Source organism: Zophobas morio, unplaced genomic scaffold, assembly GCF_036711695.1.
Source record: "Zophobas morio isolate AGI-343-1 ecotype UQ-CSIRO unplaced genomic scaffold, CSIRO_AGI_Zmor_V1 ptg000026l, whole genome shotgun sequence".
NCBI lineage: Eukaryota > Metazoa > Arthropoda > Insecta > Coleoptera > Tenebrionidae > Zophobas > Zophobas morio.
Window position 1 is genome coordinate 6,984,423 of NW_026972131.1, and position 25,121 is coordinate 7,009,543.

General features: G+C 32.3%; 1 protein-coding gene and 1 long non-coding RNA gene across 3 annotated transcripts in view; one reads left to right on the forward strand and one right to left on the reverse strand.

Moving 5' to 3' along the window:
• Positions 1–23,354, forward strand: part of LOC135136453 (neural cell adhesion molecule 1) — a 283,868-nt gene extending 260,514 nt beyond the window's left edge. For both annotated transcript variants that reach the window (XM_064065718.1, XM_064065717.1), the window contains one exon: positions 22,161–23,354. Coding sequence is in view for 1 of the 2 variants with exons in the window: in XM_064065717.1 (XP_063921787.1) it covers positions 22,161–22,216 (56 nt within the window). In the remaining variant the exon portion in view is untranslated. The remainder of the gene's footprint in view (positions 1–22,160) is intronic.
• On the reverse strand, positions 3,671–5,349 carry LOC135136305 (uncharacterized). The gene is made up of 4 exons (XR_010281688.1): positions 5,098–5,349; positions 4,626–5,036; positions 4,036–4,570; positions 3,671–3,978 (listed from the first exon to the last, which is right to left on the reverse strand). It is a non-coding gene; the product is annotated as an uncharacterized LOC135136305 (long non-coding RNA).
• Positions 23,355–25,121: the final 1,767 nt, after the last annotated feature.

Consider the following 25,121-nt stretch of genomic DNA (forward strand, 5'->3'; position numbering starts at 1 on the left):
TGTGCTATATGTTTAACGAATAAGACGTATTAAACAACAAAAAATATAATAACAATAAACAAAATTCTGGTAGATTCATAAACCACAAGAACAATATTATATTATTTGCGCCGATGTTTTGGCTCTTAATCCTAGTCATTCTGTCCCATTGATGGAATCAGGTCACATTACCAGTGGCGTGTGTAACAATTTATCTTTAATTTTAAGTAACGTTTTCTAGATATTGCTATCACATAAGAATGTGAACTTTACACAGTGCAATAAACCTGATTGTGAGCTATTCCCCATTTTTTTGCACACATTTCGAAATCAGGATGTATATATTAAAACATGATGACAATCGGTCTAGTAGTTTCGGAGATTACCTGTTAGGAAAATAAATGTCAAACTTAGTTACGAGTATGCATTCACTTACGTTTGAGAGTAAAAATAGAATAAAATGATTAAAAAAACTTGTTTTACCTACATTTAAAGTTTCAGAAAAGAAGACATTATTTCAAGACATTATTTATTAAATTTATGTTGCAAAAGCAAAAACAGATACTTACTTCGATGAAATTCTCTAATGAATTCTGTTTTTTTTTTCAGAATACAAGACACTTTAAAAATAGCTAATGAACCCCAAAGTAAGAAAGCGTTGCTGCGTATACGATTCAATTTGTTGACGCTTTGTTCCATAAATGAAATTTCAAATTTTATCAGTCGAATCAAATCAGCTCCCAAGACACAGATTTCAATTTTGTGGATTTTAAGAGCTGTTGCAAATTTGCGCCGAGTGTTTCCCCAACGGACAATGTTTTGAGAATTTGATGTTTTGTTTAAGATTTCGAACACATTGTTCTAGTTTGTAGGAAATAGCTAAGACAAGTTTTTTGTTTGTTGGTGACTGATACCTACGATGTGTTATTGGGCAGCTTCCAGTATGCTAAACCAATCGTCCGAATGGTAAAACTCTAACCAAAATTTGTATATATACTTATTTACATCCTCCAAAAAATTTACGACAACCTCGAAATGTTCCTAAATTTTATTTAAGATGTGAAACATTTGATACTCTTCGGATAATCATGCCGTAGCATCATTATAGAAAATGATACACTGATAATAATTGACTGCTATATCGTCGCCTAAGAACTTGTTTGATCCACAGACCGGAGCGCGCTCAGGCCAGTGTCGACCCTAAGCGTTCAGAATTTCTGCCGGAAATAGTTATTATTGAGATGCTTTTATCTAGAAAACTATACCACATTTTCAACTATTTTTTTGTTTGACTAAGAATTAATTCTTTAATTGTGTTTGATACTAACAAAACGTCCTAAATTACTAATTCTGGTGGAACCGTAATCACGCAATAGATTTTTTTCGGGAAAGTGCAGTTATTTTTCTGTTTTAGAAGCATTGTATTTTATTTTGTATGAATTTTTACATATTTTTGGTCACAATTTTGGTGGTTATTTTTTGCTTTTACTTTTAACAATAGCGCGACAAAAAGCTCTCAGTGATCGAAAAACCAAAAAATTGAAAAATTGAATTATCGAAGAATCAAGATGTTGAAAAAATTGAGAAATCGAAAACTTGAAAAATCGGAAAATCTAAATATCGAAAAGTCGAAAAATTTAAAAAATCGAAAAACCAAGTTGGCAAAATAAAAAAATCTAAAAATTGAAAAATAGAAATATTGAAGGACTGAAAAATCGAGAAATCGAAAAAATTAAATTTAAGGCATTGAAAAATTCAAATATCGAAAAATTGGAACATCGAAAAATTAAGAAAAAATGGAAAATCGAAAATTTAAAAATTCCGAAAAATGGAAAATTGCAATATAGAAGAACTGAAAACTCGAGAAATCAAGAAACCTAAAATTTTAAAAACTGAAAAGTTAAAATATCGAAACGTTGAAAAATTGAGAAATTCAGCTACAAAACAATGGAAAAATTGAAAAATCAAAAGTTTAAAAAACGACAAATTGAAAATCCAAAAAGTAAAAAAGTCGTCAAATCGAAAAATCGAAATGTCGAAATACTAAAAAATCTAAAACTGAAATATCGAAAAATTGAAAAATATGAGAAAAATTGAAGAATCGAAAAACTGAAAAATCACAAAATTAAAAGAAATATCCAAACATTGGGAAATTAAAAAACTGAAATATTGAAAAATCAAAAAGTCAAGAAAGCAAATTCGAAAAATCGCAAACTTACAAAATCGAAAAACTGAAAAATCAAAAACCTGAAAAAAAATTGAAGAACTGAAGAAATGAAAGATCGAAACTTTGGGAGGTCAAGAAATGAGAAAATCAAAAAATAGATTAATTGAGAAATCGGAAAACTGAAAATTTAGATATGTCATCGAAACATCCGAGTCTTGATAAATCAAGATTTCAAAAAGTTCAAAATTCGAAAATTTAAAAATTCCGAAAATTGAAAAATTAAAATATATATGGAGGAACTGAAAACTCGAAACATCGAAAAACCTAGAGTTTTAAAAACTGAAAAACTAAAATATCGAAAAGTTGAAAAATTGAGAAATCAAAACATAAAACAGTCGAAAAATTGAAAAACTAAAAATCCAAAAAATAAAAAATCGAAAAATCCAGAAGTTGAAAAATCGAAAAATTGAGAAATTAAAAATTGGAAAATTCAGGAATCGAAAAACTTAAAAATCAAAGTTGACAAATCTAAAAATCTAACATTTAAAGCATTGAACAATTAAAATATCGCAAAATTTAAAAATCGAGAAATCCAAATATCAAAAAATCTAAAATCTAAAATTTAAAAATCGAAAAACTGAAAAATCGACAAATCGAGAAATCGAAACCCCAGAATTTAAAAAAATGAAAAATTGTAAAATCGGATAACTGAAAAATCAAAATATCGAGAAATTGGAAAATCGAAAAATTTAAAAGCCCCAAAGTAAAAAATCGATAAACGGAGAAATTCAAAACTCTAAACATCGAAAAATTAAAAAACTGCGAAATCGAGAAATCGAAAAATCAGAGGATCGAAAAATCGAGGAATCGAAAAACTTAAAAATCAAAATCGAAAAATCGAAGAATTGAAGAGCTGAAAAATCGAAACTTGGAGAAGTCGGAAAATCAAAAACAGATTAATTGAGAACTCAAAAAACTGAAAATTTAGCACCATCAAACTGAAGAACTGAAAAATCAAAGAATCGAAAAACATTTAAAACATTGAACAATTAAAATATCGCAAAATTTTAAAATTGAGAAATCCAAACACCAAATAATCAAAAAAAAAAATTCGAAAATCTAAAATTTAAAAATCGAAAAATCGAGAAATCGAGAAATCGAGAAATGGAAACCCCAGACTTTAAAAAAATGAAAAATTGAAAAATCGGACAACTGAAACATCGAAACATCGAAAAATTAAAAAACTGAGGAATCGAGAAATCTAAAAATCAGAGGATCGTAAAATCGAGGAATCGGAAGCCTAGAAGAAAAGTTAAAAATTGAAAAATTGTTGAATCAAGAAATTTAATATTCGAAACATCTGAAATCGATAACTCGAGCAATCAAAACGAAAAATCGAAAAATTTTAAAATAAAAAAACTGGAAAACGGAAAATTTAAAAATTAGAAAAGTTGAAATATAGAAGAACTGAACATTCGAGAAATCAAAAAAACTAGGGTTTTGTTACGAATTGAAAATTCGCAGTAGCTATTTCGGTTTTTATTGGCATTCTCGGATCGGATTACATTTTGTTTACTCGTTTTTTTTTTCGTTTCGTCATTTCGTGCATGGGTGGTTGGGTTGGGCACGGTGGCAATGAAGGACAACTTTGGTGGAGGGTTCGTCCCGAGCTTTTGACTCCCCCAGTCGCAAGACTGTCGCGATGATTCTGAGCTTGGAGGGGCTCAGCTGAGTGTTTCAGCCTCGCTGTTTGTAGATCGGTCTTCTGGATCGTTTCAGCTTGGTTCTTGCTATAAGGAACTGGATGGATCGCGCCATCCCAGAGCTTCACTCTGAAGTTCGATTTTCGTTCTGTTTGTTATTTTTGTTCGCGAATTTCATTTGCTTACCTAGGTGGGAACAAACGCCGTGGAGCGTCCCCTAGAGTCTTCGTCATTTCTGGAATCTTGATAGCCTTGTTTGTTTTTTTTTCTTTTGTTAATAACCATCGCATCCACTCATTAGTTACATCGATTAGGGATTTTCGTCGGAATTCGACGTTTCGTAAGTTTGCCACTAGAGGGCCAAACTTCCGTTAATTCTCGCTTCGTTACCTTGCCACGTCATCGCAGGTGGAAGGGAATCCATTTTTGCTTTGGTACTTCGTGTTGAATGGTGTTGGGGGTTGGTGCTTTCCTCTTTTGCAGTTCGTTTTAGCAACCTTTTATTTGGTGTTACGTTTGGAATCGCATTCGTCGGATCTGTTGGGTCCCCTAAAAGGTGCTATCGCTTGGAGCGCATTTGTGAGCTGTAAAAGATATAGTGCATTCGAGCACTACGACTTTGTCGGATTTTGGGTTAAGGGCACTAGACCATCCCGCTAACATCGGAGAAGCTGCAGTCGATCCGCAGGTAAATCTTTTGATTAGCTTTTCCCTGGCATCCCTTCGAACAGTGGTTATGGTTATTTTCATGTTAACGATAATATTTCACTACTTACCAAGTGCATGTGACATGTGGAACCCTTGGGGTTGACTGAGTTCGAACATCTTCTCAGACTTTGCTCTCCTTGCAGCTTTTTTTTGTTTTTGTCGCTGATCTTGTATTCCCGTGATCGAAAATTGGAGCCAGTTTCGAGTGGGAGAACGAATTCTATGAATTCCAACTGTCGTGGGCAGTTGTGAGCCCTCCCAGAACAGCTGGAGAATCACCAAAAACCTCGACTCGACATCGACTGGAACTTCGCTGCGACGCCGCTGTGTTTCGACATCTCGTCGTGGATATCGAAGGAGGCAGGTGCCCATGGTACTTCCATTCCATCGCATTAAGATTAAGTATTAGTCGCCTTACCTTTTCTTTATTGTATCGCAACACGTTTCGAAGTTCGGCGTAACTAGCACTCGCACATAACCTAGTAATAACAATCGGTAAGAGTGTGACGCTTCGCTCTACGTTAACACCTTCGTACGTACGTTAGGACTACCGAGCGTGTGGCCTACTTCGTTTATCTCATAGCCCTCGAAATAATTAATCAAATCGTTATTCGTTACGACTCCATCTAATTTGTTCGTTTCGTAAACATCGTTCGTATCGCTCGTATTTATCGTTAATTAGTTCATCGCCTTTCGTAATTAAACTATCGTTCGTATTGCTCGTATTTATCGTAAACCGTTAGTCGCATTAAATCGTTATCATTAATATCTTATTCATTTCCTTTTGCTTACTTATTTAGTTATTTATCACTCTTATTTTATTTTTAATTAGTGACCTTAGGTTTTATTGTAACCAATAATTTAAGTAACAGCTTGCAATTACAATAGTTAAATATTTTTCCGGTTTTTTGTTGTTGTAATTGTGTCTTAATAAAAACTGGTGGCGCCCTGGCGACGTCGCTACACAAAACAGTGTGCTCTCTCTTCTTTGCGAACCTCTAGCGACCTGACCCTTTGCACCCGCAGGAACTCACCCCTTCTCCACTAGCAGGCCGGCAACGAGCTGTGAGTTTGGCTCGTAACAGTTTAATGAAAAACTGAAAAACCAAAAAGTCAAAAAATCGAAAATTAAAAAAGTCCAAATATTGAAAAATCCCAAAACTGATAGAAATATCCAAAAAATTGAGAAATAAAAAAATTGGGAAACAAGCAATCGAAAAAACTAACATTTTAAACATTGAACAATTAAAATATAGCAAAATTTAAAAATCGAGAAGTATAAACATCAAAAAATAAAAAAAGTCGAAAATCTAAAATTAAAAAATCGAAAAACTGAAAAATCGATAAATCGAGAAATCGAAACCCCAGGTTTTAAAAAAATGAAAAATTGAAAAATCGGATAACTGAAAAATCGCAAAACATGGAAAAATTGAAAAATCGAAAAATTGAAAAGCCCAAAAGTAAAAAATCGAAAAGCCGAAAAATCCAAAAATCGAAACATCGAAAAATTAAAAACTGAGAAATCGAGAAATTGAAAAATCAGAGGATCGAGAAATCGAGGAGTCGAAAACCGAGAAGAAAACTTAAAACTTGAAAAATTGATGAATCCACAAATCGAGAAATCGAAACCCCACAATTTAAAAAATTGAAAAATTGAAAAATCAGATAACTGAAAAACGGAAACATCGAAAAATTGGAAAATCAAAAAATTTAAAAGCCCAACAGTAAAAAATCGATAAACGTAGAAATTCAAAAATCGAAACATCGAAAAATTAAAAAACTGAGAAATCGAGAAATCGAAAAATCAAGAAATCGATAAACTTAAATATCAAAGCCGAGAAAACGAAGAACTGAAGAGCTGAAAAATCGAGACTTGAAGAAGTCGGAAAACTGAAAATTTAGCACCGTCAAACTGAAGAACTGAAAAATGAAAGAATCGAAAAATTTAACATTTAAAACATTGAACAATTAAAATACGCATAACTTAAAAATCGAAAAATCCAAACACCAAAAAATAAAAAAAAAATCGAAAATCTAAAATTTAAAAATCGAAAAATTGAAAAATCGAGAAATCGAAACCCCAGACTTTAAAAAAATGAAAAATTGAAAAATCGGACAACTGAAACATCGAAACATCGAAAAATTGGAAAATCGAAAAATTAAAAAAACTGAAGAATCACGAAATCGAAAAATCAGAGGATCGAAAAATCGAGGAATCGAAAACCTAGAAGAAAAGTTATAAATTGAAAAATTGATGAATCAAGAAATTTAATATTCGAAGCATCTGAATTCGATAACTCGAGCAATCAAAATGAAAAATCGAAAAATTTTAAAATAAAAAAACTGGAAAACCGAAAATTTAAAAATTAGAAAAGTTGAAATATAGAAGAACTGAACACTCGAGAAATCAAAAAATCTAGGGTTTAATGAAAAATTGAAAAACCAAAAAGTCAAAAAATCGAAATATTGAAAAATCCCAAAACTGATAGACATATCCAAAAAATTGAGAAATAAAAAAATTGGAAAATGAGAAATCGAAAAAACTAAAAATCAAAAACCTGAAACATTGAAGAATTGAAGAAGTGAAAAATCGAAACTTTTAGAAGTCGAGAAAAGGTAAAATGTGAAAAGCTTACTTCAGAAATCGGAAAACTGAAAATTTGGAAACGTCAAAATTTGAAAAATTGAAAAATCGAAATACTTATTTAAAAATCGTAAAATTGAAGAGGACAAAAATTGAGAAATCGTATCACTGAAACATCAGCAAATTGAGAAATCGGAAAATAAAAAAAATAGATGAGTCGAAAATTTGAAGAATTGAAAAACTGAAAAAGTCCAAAATTGATATCTTGAAAAATCTAAAAATCGGAACGCCAAAACATCATCAATTTTAACATTTTATTAACATTTATTCGACAAAATTGTAAAATGGTTAACATCATCAATTCTTAGGGGATATCAACGTATAAATTTTGACTAACGATTTAACATGCTTCCAATGACTATAAATTGGAAAACGTTGTTGACTTTTTTTCCAAAAATCTTGACGTCTAAGATGTTAAGAACTTTCTTCACTTATTAGTTGTAAAGTCCGACCAGATGGTCGAAACGGGTTAATTCTTCGTAATGAATGTGTATCAGATCAGCTCTAACGAAAGTCTGCTTATAGATAAATCGCTTAGAGTCGATATTGGCCTGTGTGTGCTCTGGTCTGTAGATCAAACAAGTTCCCAGGCCACGATATACTTGAATATATAACTTATATCATAAAACATTAATGAATTCCAAACATACGAAGACGTGAATAATTAGAAATCTAGAAATAGTGACAAATTGTACTTACCAGGTTACAGTATGCCGCAGATAAAAAAAATCTATAAAATGGCTAAAAATGTATGATGATACACAGTAGACGACTTTTTAACGTGTAATGTGAAGTCCTTATAGAATATTCATTTGATTGACATTATGGCATAAACTAAATGTATCAATTACACTGAATAAAAGTTTATTTATTTATTTATAGTTTAGTGTTTCCAATTTGTAGAATTCTCTAAAATACGTAAAAATATATATATGTAAGTTGTAGGAACACTTTTAAAGGGTTTAGCTTTATTTGCTCGGGTACTTAAACATATTTGTTTTCCAGATCATTAGGATATGATACAAATTAAGGAAAACACATTGAGCTTAAATCTTTCAAATAAATTTTACACGGAGTGGCAAAAATGTATTCTTAAACATACGACGATATTTTCTACCTGGCCCATTTTTTTTCCGTAGAAAAAAAGCTTTTATCGCTTTCGCAAAGAAGATCATTAATAAATAAATTTTAAAAAGATTTTTTCTCCACATATAGCTTAAATTTCGTTGTTAAAATTAACCTTATCTAGTCAGAAGCTATGGTGTAAGAAATCTAAAAGCGGTCGTTATAAGGATGCTAAAATTTCATCCTTATCCTTCTTCGAGGTTCGCTTTTCTCTAAAAGCCACTTTCCCTTCACCTCAAAATGTCTCAATTCCACCCTGGAAAATGATATCATCGAGTGGCACTATAACGGTATCAGAAATCGCGTTTATGTAACAACCGCAGATTGGCCGATAGTGTGCGGGTTATTTTGAAAATAGAGATCGGTGTGAACATGCAAAGTTGGAGGGTGTGCATATATATAGCTGTGCAAAATTATGAAATTACCTTCTTTTTTTTCTCACCAACCTTTAAATTAGATCACGAACACATTGCAATTTTCATTAGATTTGCTTTATGTACTAAGCTTTATAAGCGGAATTGAGATTAGGAATTTTTACAGTTTTATAAAACTATATTAAATATGATGAAAAGTAACACTAAAAAATAAAAAACCTCAACTGGTATCAGAGTCACTGAATTGAGCTTTTTAAAATAAAAACCAGCGTTTGACATCTGGAAGTTTAATTATTTAAAAACGTTAAATGAAATTGGATAGATCCACAAAAATATTCTACAGTAATTTAAAATAAAAAAAAGCATGCTTTTAGTTCATTCAGGCAGGAAAACGCTTAAAATATGCAGAATATGTAAACTTAAATTAAAACCCATAAAACATTATCACGTTTATGTAGATAACGCCAATGCATACAAGTTAGTCACACATGGATATCCGTCTATCGTTTATTTTGAAGACGAACACACTTTGATTTAACTTAAATTAACTTATTACCAGTTGAAAACCGTTTGTTTAGGATTGCATATTTTAACATTGCTTCGTTTCCGTTTCATTCTCTATATTAATAATGAATATTTATATTTTAACTAAACCGTAGATAAGACGTTCCTTGCCGGGTTGGCGACATGCATAATGAAACGGAGGAAACTGTTCTTTTAGCGTGTAATATTTGTTCATTATCTTTGAGCTAAATCCAATAACGTATTTTTTCCAGAATAAATGTATTTCACATTTACGTATTTGGTCGGTAAATCAAACGGTCTTTAAGCGCTGCCAGTGAAGCAAATGAAAGGGCACGTTTATACCAAAATGGATCGAGGGTAAATCTTTCAGCCTTATCGAAGGAATCCAGTTGGCTTTTGCGGCTTTGTATCCTGCTAATTCGGAATACGCCGCAGTTCGCTGTCGGTTTACTAAAGAATTTCGTCTATGTTTCTCCACATGTGTATTGTGTTCGTGTCACTAAATCCACAACCTCTAAGTAAACCGTAGCAAGTTTGCAAAAGTTCACGTTTTAGAATACGACACAAGGAAGTTTGTCTACCTAGAGGTAAGGACACAAATGAATGAAAAAAATATGAATACGGTGTGCTGATAAAGTGACGCACCTCTTGGAATAAAATATGTATACGTATAATAAAAGCTAATGGAAAATCATAACGGCTGTCATAACAACATAATGAAATTCCACTGATTAGAACATGCACCGTCATTATTACTATAAAGTTTTTCTCAACTAACTGAAGTTTTACTTATACAAGACGATGTAGTATACTTTCCTAAGTATTAATTAGGGCTACTGATTTAGAATTCATGGGTCCAAAAATGTTTTATGTTGGTATGTACTGAGCAACGCTTCTTCTCATATATCCCCTAACATTTGCAATGGAGTTTAAATCTGGCCTTTTGAGAGGCCACGATAAAACATTTATTGAATTTCGACCCCCTACAATAGCCGCAGTATAGATAAAGCAATTGTCCTGTGTATAAAAATTTGATTAGAAAGATTGGTCATAAATAATTTGGTTTCACTGCTTGTTAGAAAATAAAATTTTCATGAAAACCTGTCCTAACAGATGGCTACATGACATTTCTTAATAGATTTCCATAACGCATTGCAGTCAGGCGCCCATCTATCATCTATTATGCAACAGGCTCCTAGTGCGTGTACACTTATCCACCACATACATTGACCTAAAATCGTCCTGAAATTGTTTTTGGGTAAACATAATTTTCATCATATCGAGAATTTTGTCTCCTATACACTTTTATCCATTATAAGAAGATTGATAACATTTTTTGTTAGAAAAGGTCACAGAATTCCAAAATTCGTTATCTTTATTTGAACTGATTAGCAAATTATAATCTGGCTTCTACCAATGCATTACTCATGCTGTTGAGTCGCTTTCCTCGTACCAACTCCCAACAAAACGAGGAGTGGGTAGGTAAAATAAATTTGGATGACGTAATGTTCAAAGCGGCGAGTGGAAATTAATCTGACCTAATAAAGGAGGCAATTAGTATTTGAGTTAATGAGTTTTTTCAAAAAAGATAGCGAGGCTTTTTTTTTTGGTCTGAAGAACTAGGAACTTCAAGAAACGTCTCTGAATTTTCTCAATTTCAATGTGAACATCTGCCGATGGAGCCCATACAACACTACCATACTCTAGCTTTGATCTTTCAAAAGCAGAAAATAGAAATGTAAATGTACTTATGTCTTTAAAATCTTTGCAAGATGATGATCTAAGTTCTTGAGGGGCATCATAGTGCAACGAAAATGTAAGTTTAGGATCAAACACGATGCCTAAATCTTTGAAGTAACCAACGCGTTTTAAAATTGAATGGTATAATTATTGGTGATGAATGACAAAGTTTCTGTTTGAAAAGGTGATAACATGGCGTTTATCTAAATTAACGGAAAGGTTATTACAAGCACTCCAGTTAAAGAATTCATCAATATCTTTTTGAAGGAAATAGCAGTCATAATTGGCACATATACGTCTAAACATCTTTAGAACATCAACAAGCAATAACAGTTCAGAACCGATTCTTTTTACTACATCATTAATAAAGATGGCAAAAAACAGTGGTTCTAAGACAGAACCTTGTGGAACGCCAGATAAAATAGGAACTGGCCAAGGTATTTAGCACATTGCATTCTCTCTGTCAAATACAATTTACTTAATCAGCTTCACTAAGCTATCAGAAAACCAAAGTTGCGTAGTTTAATTAATAAGATAGAATGATCAATTCTGTCAAACGCCTTCGAAAAGTCAGTGTACACCACATCAACTTGTTGTTTAAATTCAAAAGACTCCATGTTGAGAATTACTTAGGCAGTTACATACATGAAAAAATCATCTCTTTTGCCCTTTTTAAGAACAGGAGTGATAATGGAATATATCCACATATCAGGAAATGATAAAGTTTTAATTATTAAGTTAAATATAATAGACAACAGATACGCAAAAACGGCCGCACAATCATTAAGTAAAAAATCAGGAATATTACCATAACCAGAAGTTAAGTTAGGCTTAATTTGTTTCAACGCTGTTAACAAATTCTAGATGTGTGGTAGCATTCACGGACTCATCAACAAACTCATTCGAACTAATATTCCCAGAACGAGTGAACCATGAACCAAAGTGCTCGACAACGCATTAAGAATATCTTTTGGAATATTAACTCTTCGATTAATGTAATTCATCTGTAAAGGTTTTCAAGAATTTTTCTTTAAGTTGCTAATATGACTCCAGAATTTACTAGGATTCTCTTTAATATTGGTTTCAAGATTCTCTAGATATCTGCGATGTACCAACTTTGTCATTCTTTAATAAAGAGCGAATAGTCTTAAAATTACGAATCAGATCTGTTGGATCTAGACAAACGTGAGTATATTAATTATATCAACAACTCAATGGAACATTTATACTGACTTCTCCAAGGCTTTTGACCGTGTTGATTTACAACTACTTTTAAATAAATTAAAATACTATGGCGTGATTGGAAGTATTTTATCTTGAATCAGATCTTATTTAACGCACAGAACGCAGGTAGTCAGTATAAATCAATCAAAAGTTATTAATGTAACCTCAGGAGTACCGCAAGGCAGTCATCTCGGTCCAGTGTTTTTCCTTTTGTTTGTTAACGATATTACAAAGTGCTTTTCTCACTGCAAATATCTTCTTTTCGCTGATGATTTAAAATTATATATGAAAGTTACTGATGTTAATGATACTCTAAAAATTCAGCACGATATAGATTCTTTTTGGGAATGGTGTTGTAAAAATTCCATGTGCCCTAATATAGATAAGTGTAAAACCATTTCATTTACAAAAAGCAGTGTACCAATTGATACTTCATATCATATCAATAATAACGTATTGTCGAAAACCAACACAGTTTTAGACCTTGGTATTACACTAGATTCTAAATTAAATTTCAGCGTCCGCATTGACAATATTTTAAGTAAGAGTTTTCGCTTATGTGGTTTTGTTAAGAGGCACTGCAAAAATTTTAACAATATAATAGTAATTATTAAATTATTTTCTACGTTGGTGAGGCCAGTTCTCGAGTATTGTAGCATAATTTGGAATCCCTTCTATAAAATACACATTGATAGGATCCAAAAAGTTCAGAAGAAAATAGCAAACTTTATTTTATTTAAATTGAAGATTAACAAAAATAATTATACGTACTGCGAGAGACTGAAGTTAATTGGTCTTCGTCGTCAGTATCAAGCTATCACTTTTGGACACAAAGCTTTACATAGCAAAATTGACTGCCCCAAAATTGTAAATATCTTTACCTTGAGAGTTCCTTCGTACAATACTCGAATACATGAAACTGTAGCCATCGGTGTTCATCGTACACACTACGGTTATAATTCTCCATTTGTCCGTATTGCTAGGTATATCAACGTTATATTCGAAGATTTAGACCTGTTTCACTGTAGTTCCAAAACCCTTAGACGGTATTTGCTTTCACTGTAGAATGATGTATCCCAAATTATTTTTGCGAAATTTTGTTGCGGTATTTTTTTTCCCCTTATAGTATGTAGGCTTGTAATTATTTTTATAGATGAATATTTTTTTTTCTTTTTGTTATATCTGAGTTCTGTCTTTTCTAAATTAATTTTTATTTTTGTTCGCATGTATGATATTAGAAATTGCCTATTATATACTATGTATTTTCGCAATAAAGGTTATATTATATATTTTATATTATAACGCCATAATTTGGACGTCAATTTAAGTTTCTTTCTAATGTCAGAGAACCAAGGTGGATATGAGCTGAAACGAGATGTACATGTTCCCAAGTCCGAACATCTACATCTAAAATTCTGTTTAATTTATTATAAAAACAGGAACATGCTAAGTGATGCCCTCAAGTAAAGACCAATCAATACATGTTAGGTACTCATACAACCTAGTAACATCTGTTCTACGAAATTGCCAAGGCTGTACGGAGGGATGACCGTTAATGGTTTTAAGCTAACAACCTTGGGTGATGACGATAAGAATTCTCTTCTAGAAGAGAATTTTCGCAAGAGCTAACGAAACAATGAATGCTAGACAGAACCAGATCAACACATCTACCATAACTATTAGCAGATTTATCACACACAGAATCTTTGTCGTAATGTAATGCAATGTAATGTAATGTTTATTCATGTTTAAAATACTTACAAAGTATTATAAAATCGTCAATAATAGTTTAATTATATATTTAACAAAAAAGTTACTTTAAATCAGTTTAGGTAATTATTAATATTATTGAGCAAGAACTAAAATTATGGTTAAGAAATTCTTCTTGGGAGTAAACGGGTCCTTCTATTAATGAAGTTCTCACTACCTTTTTAAAATTAACTAAAGGCAAATTCTTTATATGTTCTGGCAATGTATTAAAACATTTTACGCCATAGTAACTAGTGACTGCTCTAGCTGTCTTCACCCTATGATAATGATGATATATGCGTTCTTGTTGCGCGTGTTATATTGATGTTATGCAGAGTTATGATTGAATTAATTTTCCTTGATGAACAGAACCGCAGCAAAAATATAGATAGATGGAACCGTCATTATTTGCAGTTTCTTATGCTAACCCGAAAAATTTAATAGGTTTTTTATGACAATCACTGCGTTTTAGAGAAAATATGAGTCTGTGTTCCTTGTCCTCACTCATACAGACTTTATTGGCCAAAAACCATGTCTCAATGGATGCATAGCAATGATCTCTTTGCCTATTTAAAATTTCAACATTTTGATCTGTATTAAATGTGTTGGTGTCATCTGCAAATAATATAAAATTTGTATCACACATTAACATAATTTAAAAATAGGACTGGTCCAAGCACTGAAACTTGTGGGACACCATGCAAAATTGTTTTAATCTCCGAGCACTGTTGTCTACCTACTGAAACATACTGTTTCCTCTTATTTAAATATGACTTTATTAGTGACAAGGCACCATGGTTAAAGTTATAAAATCTCAATTCATTTAGAAGAATATTATACGAGACACAGTCAAATGCTTTAGTTAAATCATAGAAATGCGAATCTAAAAATTCATTCCTGTCGAGTGCACCTGTAATTTCAATACATAATCTGTTTATTGCTGAAGTTGTTGAACGATTATTTTGAAACCCGTGTTGATAGTTAGTAAATAGATTGTTTTTTTCAAAGTAATCACACATTTGCATTTTTAGAATTTTTTCAAAAACTTTACTTATTATTGGCAATGTGGATACCGGTCGATTAAATAGATTCGTTAATGGAATTACTAAAATATGACCTATAGGTTTAACAATTTTTATATTAATCCCATACGCATCCCTGCATTTGAGGGAAAATATTATGTTTCTAAGCTTCTTTAAAAACAAATTTATCATTAGGAGTATGTTTAGTTTTAGGTAAGAGTTCACACGTCATAGGATGGCAGTTTCCCTATTATTGATGTGGCGACATTTTCAAAGTATTCTGCAAAAAGACTGGGATTTATGGAGTGCCCTCAACTTTTTTATGGTTTCTGCTTTCTTAATTAAATTCCATGCTGGCAAATTTTTGTTGGAAACTCTTAAAATTCCTTTTTCTACGAATATGAGTGATGACTGTTGTTTTACAGTTTAAATATATCTTTGGAGACATGACCTTGTCTATATGCTTCATCAAAAAATTTTAAAATATTTCTTAACTCGTTTCTTCATTAAACCACTTTGAGTTCTTATGATTTTTTATTTTTCTGGGAAGAATTGGAAAACAATTTTCACACGTCTGAATAATAATATTTATGAAAAGACGCCATTTTTCATTCAGCTCAATTCTACTATTTTTTGTGAATCTACATTTACAATCCGATTGTGTAAATGAAATAACCCTAGTTTAGTGATAGACCGGAATTCAACCATTTCATTATTTCTATATCGGCAATTTTGTTCATGTTTGACTCCAAATTGAATACTTGAATGATCAGAAAGACCAAAATTGACCACGCTTAGATCAACATAGTTTACATCTAAATTTGTGAATCAAGGCAGTTATGTCCCCTGGTTTTCTGAGATATTTTAGCTCTTAATCCATACGATTTGAAAGTGTTTTCAGTTCAAAAGCTTGTTTATCGTTTGTTCCGAAAGGTACATTAAAATCTCCTATAAACACAATTTCATGTTTGTTGTATTTGTTTAACATAGCGTCCACTAAGGCTAGCATGTGTTGAAAATTACCTCTATTAGATCGATACATTACGAAATAATTAATTTTACCAATAATAATAACTCCTCATACATCGAAATGTATATATGTTCTCCTGAACCTCTGCAATAAGATGTTCTTAATAAACTAGTCAAATACGTTGAGCTAATTTCGGTTTTACCTATCCAGTGTTCAACAAGAAAAATACAAGCATATTTCTTATCTGACAAAATCGATTACAACTGCAATATTTTATTTCTTAAGCTTTGAATATTTATGAAAAGAAAAAACAAAATTCATCTTTAGTGGTAAGTTTCCTTCCCTTCGGTGAACTTGATTGAAAATTTAAGTCGCCTCTGCTTTCTTCGGTCTTCTTTGAAAAAACCGTGCGATGTAGCGACCTTGCGACCATCTCCTTGCATCCATTACCTTGTCCATATTTATTAAATCAATGATTATCTTAAACAAGGCGTAATATTAAGGGTATTTAGACTCGTACGTTCACACCTGACTTCAAGGAAGTCCTTTTTGAGAAAATCCGCAATCTGTTACTCCGTTATTCCCGGTGCTAGGCGGGTTACGTATAAAACGCTTTTTTGGAACCACTTTTAAAACACTTAATTGTTCCGATTTTGATTTTGGTTTCTTCTTCGGTACAATTTCTTGAAAACCTTCGTCATCCACGGGGGAGGTTGGTGATGCACATCAGCATTAATTTTTATCGTTTTGGGAGGCTCATCGACCTCGTCATCTGATGAAGTTGGTGAATCATTCAATTTAATTTCGGTAGGTATTTCCGAATTTGAGTATAAATTAGTAAATCGACTCAGATTACTCCGATGCCGGAAATGCTTATTACTGATTACTTTCACTGCTTTTTTGCACGTTACTCGGTAGTTGTCCCACTGATTTGCGAATTTCGGCATTCCCTGTAGAATTGATTGGTTGGATTCGATGTTATTTTTAAAATTTCGAACTCGAGTGTATTAACTTCGCTTTGTAGTTGTTGGATCAGATCCGTCTGTGACACAATAAGCGACTCAAGTATCTAGTTCCTCCTGCATTGAAGAAATTCTAGCGGCACAGCCACAATCAACGATTGTTTGGCTAAAAAACACGGTCAAATACTTGAACACTACACTTTCCAAATCACCACTTGGTGACACTTTTTTTGGGCTAAAATTTATGTTGTTTACTGATTGTCTGCCGTAATAATTATTACACGTTGGTTGAATAGTTCCTCCAGATTACCTGGCAAATGGAACAATAGTATATAATAATAATAATATATACTTTATTGTCCAACAGGAATAATTTCCCAATTACAGGACAACAATAACTAATTGTACACTACATTAATAAATATATAAGTATGTAAACAAAATAACAATACTATAGTAGTTACAATTTAACAAAATATATCTTCTAAACAATTATTTCCACAAGAACTCATTGTGTAAATCGGTGCACGACGCAAAACGTTGGTACGAGTTCTAGGGATCTTGAATGTTTGTACAAATCTAGAATATAGCCGTGGAACATTGAAGCTTATATTACTAAGAAGATCTATACAATCTATTTCGTTAGAAACCAGTTTTGCAAGAAAACGGGCACAGTAAAAATCTCTTCTAGAAGAAAGTGACGACATTTGATGTTAGAAACTTCAAGAATTTCTTCAGAATTCTATCTAGGACCATGTGGTGCGTGATGTAGGTATATCGGATACCAAACTAAAGATGCGTATTCTAACTTGCTTAAAACAAAGGCATAAAACAGAATTTTGATCAGGTTGACATTACGGAAATACTTAGATACCCTCATGATAAAACCTAAGGACTTGTTAGCTGAGTTCGCTATGTGTTCAATGTGTAAGTTAAATGTTAAGTGTTCATCAAATATTACACCAAGATCCTTGATTGACTCTTTTTTAGTAATAGAAAATCCATCAATTGAATATGAAAACTCAGTAAGGGTGTTTTTACGGGAGAATGATATAAAGAAGCATTTTGTTTTATTAATTTTAAAAATATTATTATTACACCACTGCACAATTTTGTCAAGATTGGCTTGCAAATGTAGGGTATCGTCAATACAGGAAATTTTTGAGCATATTTTGAGGTCGTCATCATAAGCATGAACCGTACAACTAAGAGATAATAGCAAGTCATTTACGAATATGTTAAAAAGTAACGGTCCAGGATTAGAACCTTGCGGAACGCCGCTATTAGATGTAAATAAATAGGACCTGAAGCCATTTTAAGAAATATAATTCACGCGATTGTCGATGTAAGAGCATATTAATTGCCAAAGTGAAGCTGAGAAGCCAAAGTTATTAAGTTTACGAAGTAAAATTCTGTGTGAGATGCAATCAAAGGCCTTAGAAAAATCAGTGTAAATGACATCAATTTGACCTTGATTATCGATTTCTTGGGCTAGTGTCTCACTTAGCAGAGATAAATTAGTAATAGTGGATCTGCCTTTTACAAAACCATGTTGGTATGGCGATATGTAGGGTTGGACATCGTAGTAAACTTGTTTATATAATACCTGTTCCATCACCTTTGAAAAATTCTGTAAAATAGATATTGGGCGATAGTTGTTGAGGAGTTGAGAACTACCTTTTTTAAATATGGGGATGACTCAGGCTATTTTCCAGCGTTCTGGGTAAGTATTTGTTTTTAAGGCCAAATTAATTATTATGGAGAGTGGTAGAACAAAAGCAGAACTACAATCTCGAAGAAAAAAACTGGGAATTGAATCATAACCGGCTGTCAATTTATTAGGAAAGTTTTTCATTATTGATATTAGTTCGTTTTGGCTAACTGAAAAAACTGAACGAATTGAAGAGTTTTCATAAGTGGGTAAAAAGGAGGTTGACGAGTCATTAGTTTGTGCATTTGCAAAAGTTTCTGCAAATGCGTTTACAATATCTTGTGGATCAGTATACTCATTGTGCTCCTCATCGATCATGTAGCTGGGAATTCTAGACGTTCCTTTTTTGAGGTTTATGAAATTCCATAATCCACAAGGATTTGATTGTAAGTTAATCTCCACTTGGTTGATGTAATCATGATATGCACCATTCAACTGATTTTTCACGAGAGATCTTAGCCTTTTATATTAATTAGAAGACATTATTTTTGGTTCTCAACCACTTACGTCTGAAATTTTCTTTGGTTTTAATATTATTTTTTATTTCATTTGTGACCCAATATGGAAACTTTGAAGATGAACAACCGGAAACTTTTGGAACATTTTGGTCTAGAAGCGTATATAGATATTCATAGAAATTGTCCAGTGCAATATTTACGTCATCGAAATTCTCGAGAAATGTCCAGTCTGCTTTCAATAAATCTTCGTAAAGTTTAGGAAAGTTGGCTTTTCTAAAGTTGTAGCGTACATTATTGGCTGCGGGAAACTTATGGGTACCAGTTGTTGCTAAGAATTTTAAATTTACGGCAAGTGAGGGGTGGTGAGCATCTACAGGTACAAGAGCTGGCACATAATGTTCAAGATCCATGGTAAAATTTTATTATGCTGAATGAGAAGTAGGGAATCACAAAATTGTTGAAGGAGAGGAATTTTACGATAATTAGGCGGATTAGCATCGCAAAAGTGAGAGACGTTGAAATCACCAACTAGAATAACATCCTCATTAAGTAAATGTACTTCTAGTGCATTTAAAAATAGCTCTAATTCAGTGGAGGTAACGTCAGGGGGTATATATGTAACACAAAATATGAATTTGATTCTACCAAATACACGTACATATTCCTTAGTCCTATATTTTGGTGGAATATAGACAATGAAGATGTAGAAACTAAAATGGCAACACTGCATTAAGCTCCAAGAATGTCTGTGGAGGCAAGCAAATCAAACCCTTTAGACACCATATCAAGTTAGACAGTTGAAAATTGCAACTTGGATGCAAGAAGAACTCCTCGACCTCCAGTTACATTAGTTTTATAAAAATTTATGTCTGATCTGAGGACTATATAGCTATTAGGGCAAAATTCAGAATTAAGCACAGACTTAGAAAGCTAGGTCTAAGACAATAAAGATTAATGGAATTCATTTAATTTAGAGTTAATACCATAAGTATTTTGATAATAGAGTGTGATAAACACATCCTCAGCAATTTTAACTACAGAAGGAGAAATATCTACGCAGAAGTCACTATTGATAAGTCGCTACAAGACTGCAATGATAATAAATTTAGGAAATTGAATGAATCTGCAAGGAATGAATACTATGAAGCCAAAAACATAGAGTTTTATTTTGTTAATAGCAGCAGTATGTGAATGACAGTTATTGCAGTCCCAAGCAGCATGATCAACATTTATTTGTTGGTCATGATTTTCAGGCGATTTCATATTAGTACAATTTATACAACGCAGCTGCTCAACTTGGCACTTTTTAAGGCTATGGTTCCCAGCACAGTGAGGGCAGATAACATTACTTTTGCAAGAGCTGGATGAATGGTTAAAACCATTACAAATGAAACACCAGAAAATATCAATACTACGAAAGATATAACACCTGTTTAAGCCTATTAGGCACTGACCTATGCTTTTTTATAAGACGCGAAGGAAAGCTAAAAAGTCCGACTTTAAAATTATATTTACCGTAAAGTAATTTTACAGAACAGGTCAATAATATTCTTCGACGAATTGTTAAGAACGCAGAAGTACATTAAGAAATTGACCCCACCCCATTTAAAAATATTTTAATACGTCACAGCTCGCGGCAATAAAAACCACAGACAACTTAATCACTGAAAAATAAAGATTGTAATATTTTCTGTGAGATATTTTTGCTTTGTCGTTTTCATTACTCATAAATTTTATAGCCTCTTGTGTGTTACTTTTCATCATTCTGCATAAAAATATACAGTGAGTCACTACCACATAATTTTACAATTATTAAAACAAAACATATTTCGTGCAGACTTACGATTTTATTGAAAGAACGTTTCAGGGGATTCTGATTTCCTTGCGGTTTGTATGTATGTAAAAAAGCCTACGGGATATAAGAGAGCACTGTATAACTGTTTTGGTTCCCCGAGGAATCAGACACGTCCCAGGACCAAGACTTATGGTTTGTTTAGATGGTCCTGTCTACTTCTCACGATTTGTGATCGGGGGATGCAATTTACTACCAAAATGGAAATTTTATATGACCCCCTCAAGGGAAACTCTATTGGGCACATATCGTTTTTATTATTTATTTATTACGTTCATTGACAAAATATACAATAATTATTAAAACTTCTATTTGTATTTCAGATCCAACGTTCTTTTAGTTTGTTTCTACGTTTCTTCCTTCCTCTAACAACACACTATTAGCATTACAATGTTACGCAATGTCTTATCAATCAGTAGCCATTATGAAAAATTGTTTCAAGTTCGCAAATTATTTTTCAATAAACAGTCGTAGCGGCACATTATTGAACATTTTTCTCTGCGACACTTGAGTGTGTTTGTCCTACAATACATAGTCAGAATTCGTGAACACATTATTAAAATCTAACGTTTTATTTTTATAAACATCTCAACGTTTTGAAAGAATTTCCGTCGATAATTTTTAGAATTACCCATTTGTTACAACCTGATTCTTTTTTTTGTCACTTTTTTTCCTAAAAAAAAAAATCAGTTGGTACTGTAAAGTATTTAAAAGTTACGTGTGAATGAAAACTTTGAATTGAAGTATTGAAAACCATTAACAAAGCCAGTATTCACTTTGTTACTAACAAGTCATTCATAACGTCCAAAATGTGCGTCATAAATATTAGAACTAATGGTCAAAAAATGTGTAAAAATAAAATCTATCCATTGTTCGTAATTTTGGCGCACAAAGAGATCTAAAGCTTCCTTTATATTGATTAATTCCAATCAATTGTTCGACCGGCCAACAATGTTTGCTTTACAATAAGAGGACCTATTAAGCCATTGTGCTCTGAAATATTTTCCGACTTACTTATCGTGGGGCTTATAAAATATTCACCGAATAAAAGTGAGGCTCTAAGACTCGGACACCTACAATACGAAGCCTATGAAACTCAGAATCATTTTTTTTCAATTAAAAACACAAAATCATTTCACCATTTACCCATAAACAGTTGCTTTCAACTAAGAAATGGCAGTAACATTGTAATTGACCTGTATTTATTTTTAAAAGTGTCGTTTGCTAATACAGTTTTTATGTTTCAGGGCCCGATTTAATCCTCGCTCCTGTCAGTTTTTCTCCACAGGACTCTGAATTTTGAAGATCCACGTTACATCGACTTGGCAACCTACTGACTCATTCCAAAGCCAAGGATTGTAAATATTTGTAAAAAAATATTTTATAGGGTTAAACTAGAACTGAAAAATTTGTATTGTAGTCATTTTTCCATAACTGTTTTTTTCCACCCCTCAGTACAATGTTTTCTAGTTTTTTTTTATCTGTCAACAATCAGTATTAGAAATATTATAATAGGACTGTCTTTAGTTTTCGAATATAAGCAACAATGTGTGTTGAACTGCCTTGCTTTACCTATTTACTTATGTTCTTGTTTAGGTTAACGGGAACTGAGTTTTGTATGAATCCCAAGACTACAATTGGAAGGATATGAACTTTGAACCCGCCGGCTATTTCTGACATATTCCAACTAATACTTTGAAATGAAATTTATTGTGTAATATTTTGTGACAAAGTTAAATGTACTCATTACACTACATACTTAAATGTAGTGCATCTGTAATGTATTAACTGGCTTAAACTTATCCATATTTGTGTATGCGGAGAGTCGATTTTTTATTTTCTGACTGTTTTGTTAGCTGCTTGGTACAATATAGATACAGGTGCATACAAATGTTTGCGCAAAATAAATGTTTTAAGAAAAATTTGAAACCCCCGAAAAAATGGAAACAAAAATATGTTACTTCTTATTAATTTTCAAAATGTTCTACATCCAAAACATTTTTCAATTTATTAGTTTCTGACTGACGACAGTTCATCTAAATACTTACAAATAAACAATGTAACTGTTATATTAATTTCCTAGAATCTAGAGGTTAAGCATTTGCCGATTGTTTTATATTAATTTAATGTAGTAATGCTAAGCAAAATATAAAAGTATTCCGTTTACAGAAACCCTTAGACATGCTTGTTTGCTTTTGTAATAGTAAATTCGCCTCGTAATTTCGGTTTTTAAAAGCACACAAGAATTGTAGGGGTAATTCTGTTTTATAAATCCTAAAGATGTTCTGCCGTTGGACTTCACTGACTTTTTGATATTTTTTCTACCATTATTTTAGGCTTGTAAGTTGTATATAATGTAGTTTTACATTAAATTTAGTTGTCATATTTGATCTCCCCGACAATATCATTATTTTAATAAACTAAGAGATCAATTTTTTATTAGACTTGTGTTTCCTCAGGTATATTTTTAGACATGTATTAAATATGAAAATTTTAATAAAAGGCAATACGGAAAGTACTTGTTAATTGTAGTTATTTTAAATTCCACATCGTAATGTTAATTATTATTCTCATAAAGATGGATAGTTATCTGCATAAAAGTTAGTGTCTTTATTACATTTTTAAAGAAATTGAGAACAGAATAGAAGGTTTAAGGTATCACGGAATATATACAAGGTGAGTCAATAAGCGCCCTTTCTATTTCATTATTGCATTAATTATTTAAGATACCTGTATAAACATAGATTAAAATTACTTTCAACTATACAGAGTGTTCTTTTTTGATATTTATTCACATCGTCTGTATATATAGTTACTCCTTTTTTCAAGAACTTTTGGAAAATAAAAATTACAATAATTGTCAAGAAAATCAAGGTAGATTCGTAAACCACAAATATAAGAGTATAGTACATTTAGATAATTTTAATTAAGCAATATAATGAGCGCACGCCGCGCCGGCGGATAATTAGCCAAATTTTGCTAAGCGTTTTGCCATCTACACGATATTATATACATACAATCATATGTCATCTGACCACAAGCTGCTCGCCAGTTTCGGATATTATCTGTCTAATAAAAATCGACACCCAACAATGAATCATCGAGAAAACATGAAAGTGGCCAGTCGTCCCATGGACCCAATATTTCCTCAGTTTAAGCTTGAATGACGTGTGTGACAACCGTGATTATATAATCGATCTACTAAATACAATAAATATCGTTAAAAGTTTAGAGATATTTTTAAAAACAGAGGCCCTTCGGTTATAAATTATAATAACTCGAGCCTAAACCTGTACTCCGCTCTGTTGGAAGTTGGGAGAGAGAGAAATGTTGCTGGAAACCGCAGGTAGAGCATAAATTAGGAAGTAATTAGTAAATCGTTTGTTTGCTGAAATTTTCAGTGTCCTGGGGAGACGAGTAATAACATACGTTTGTTTGGAAATGGCTTAATCAATTGAGTTTCTGCTCCTGGACCCACTGATTTATATCACATCGGTAGATCTATACGACAGAATCATTTGCCTCGCGCAAATAGTAAAATTGTATTTATACAAAAACTACAGAATAGGCACTCTGGTTTATTTTGTCCAGTATTTCAATTATCTATTGTGCGTTCCGATTTGCCTTAGCAGCGTATAAAGCAATGAGAGAATTCGCGGTGGTGCTGTCAGTTATCCAAAAAACTATCGATTTCTGACGAAGTTGATACAAGAATCTTACACATATTATCATAATTCATAACGATTTTGTCATTCCGCTTCTGTTGGTGTTAAAATTTGATTTCTATGTGTGAAAATTTCAGGGTAAATAGAATTATTTCTTAAATTTGCATAATTTCAAAACTGCGTTTTTCGGTTTTTTATCATGTATATGGATTATGAAGTTTTGAGGATATGAGGATTTCGTTGTTCTCAGAATTTGAGGAGTTTGGTGTTCTGAGGATGTAAGGAATATGGAGTTCTGAGGATGTAAGGAATATGGAGTTCTGAGGATTTGAGGATTATGGTGTTCTGAGGATTTGAGGATTTCGCTGTTTTGAGGATTTGAGGAGTTTAGTGTTCTGGGGATATGAAGATTATGGAGTTCTGAGGAATTGAAGATTATGGTATTCTGGGCATTTGAAGATTTTGTTGTTCTGACGGTTTCAAGATTATCTGGATTCAAAGAAAAACTTCAAGGTCAACAGCGGCTCCGCAAGAATCGCAGCG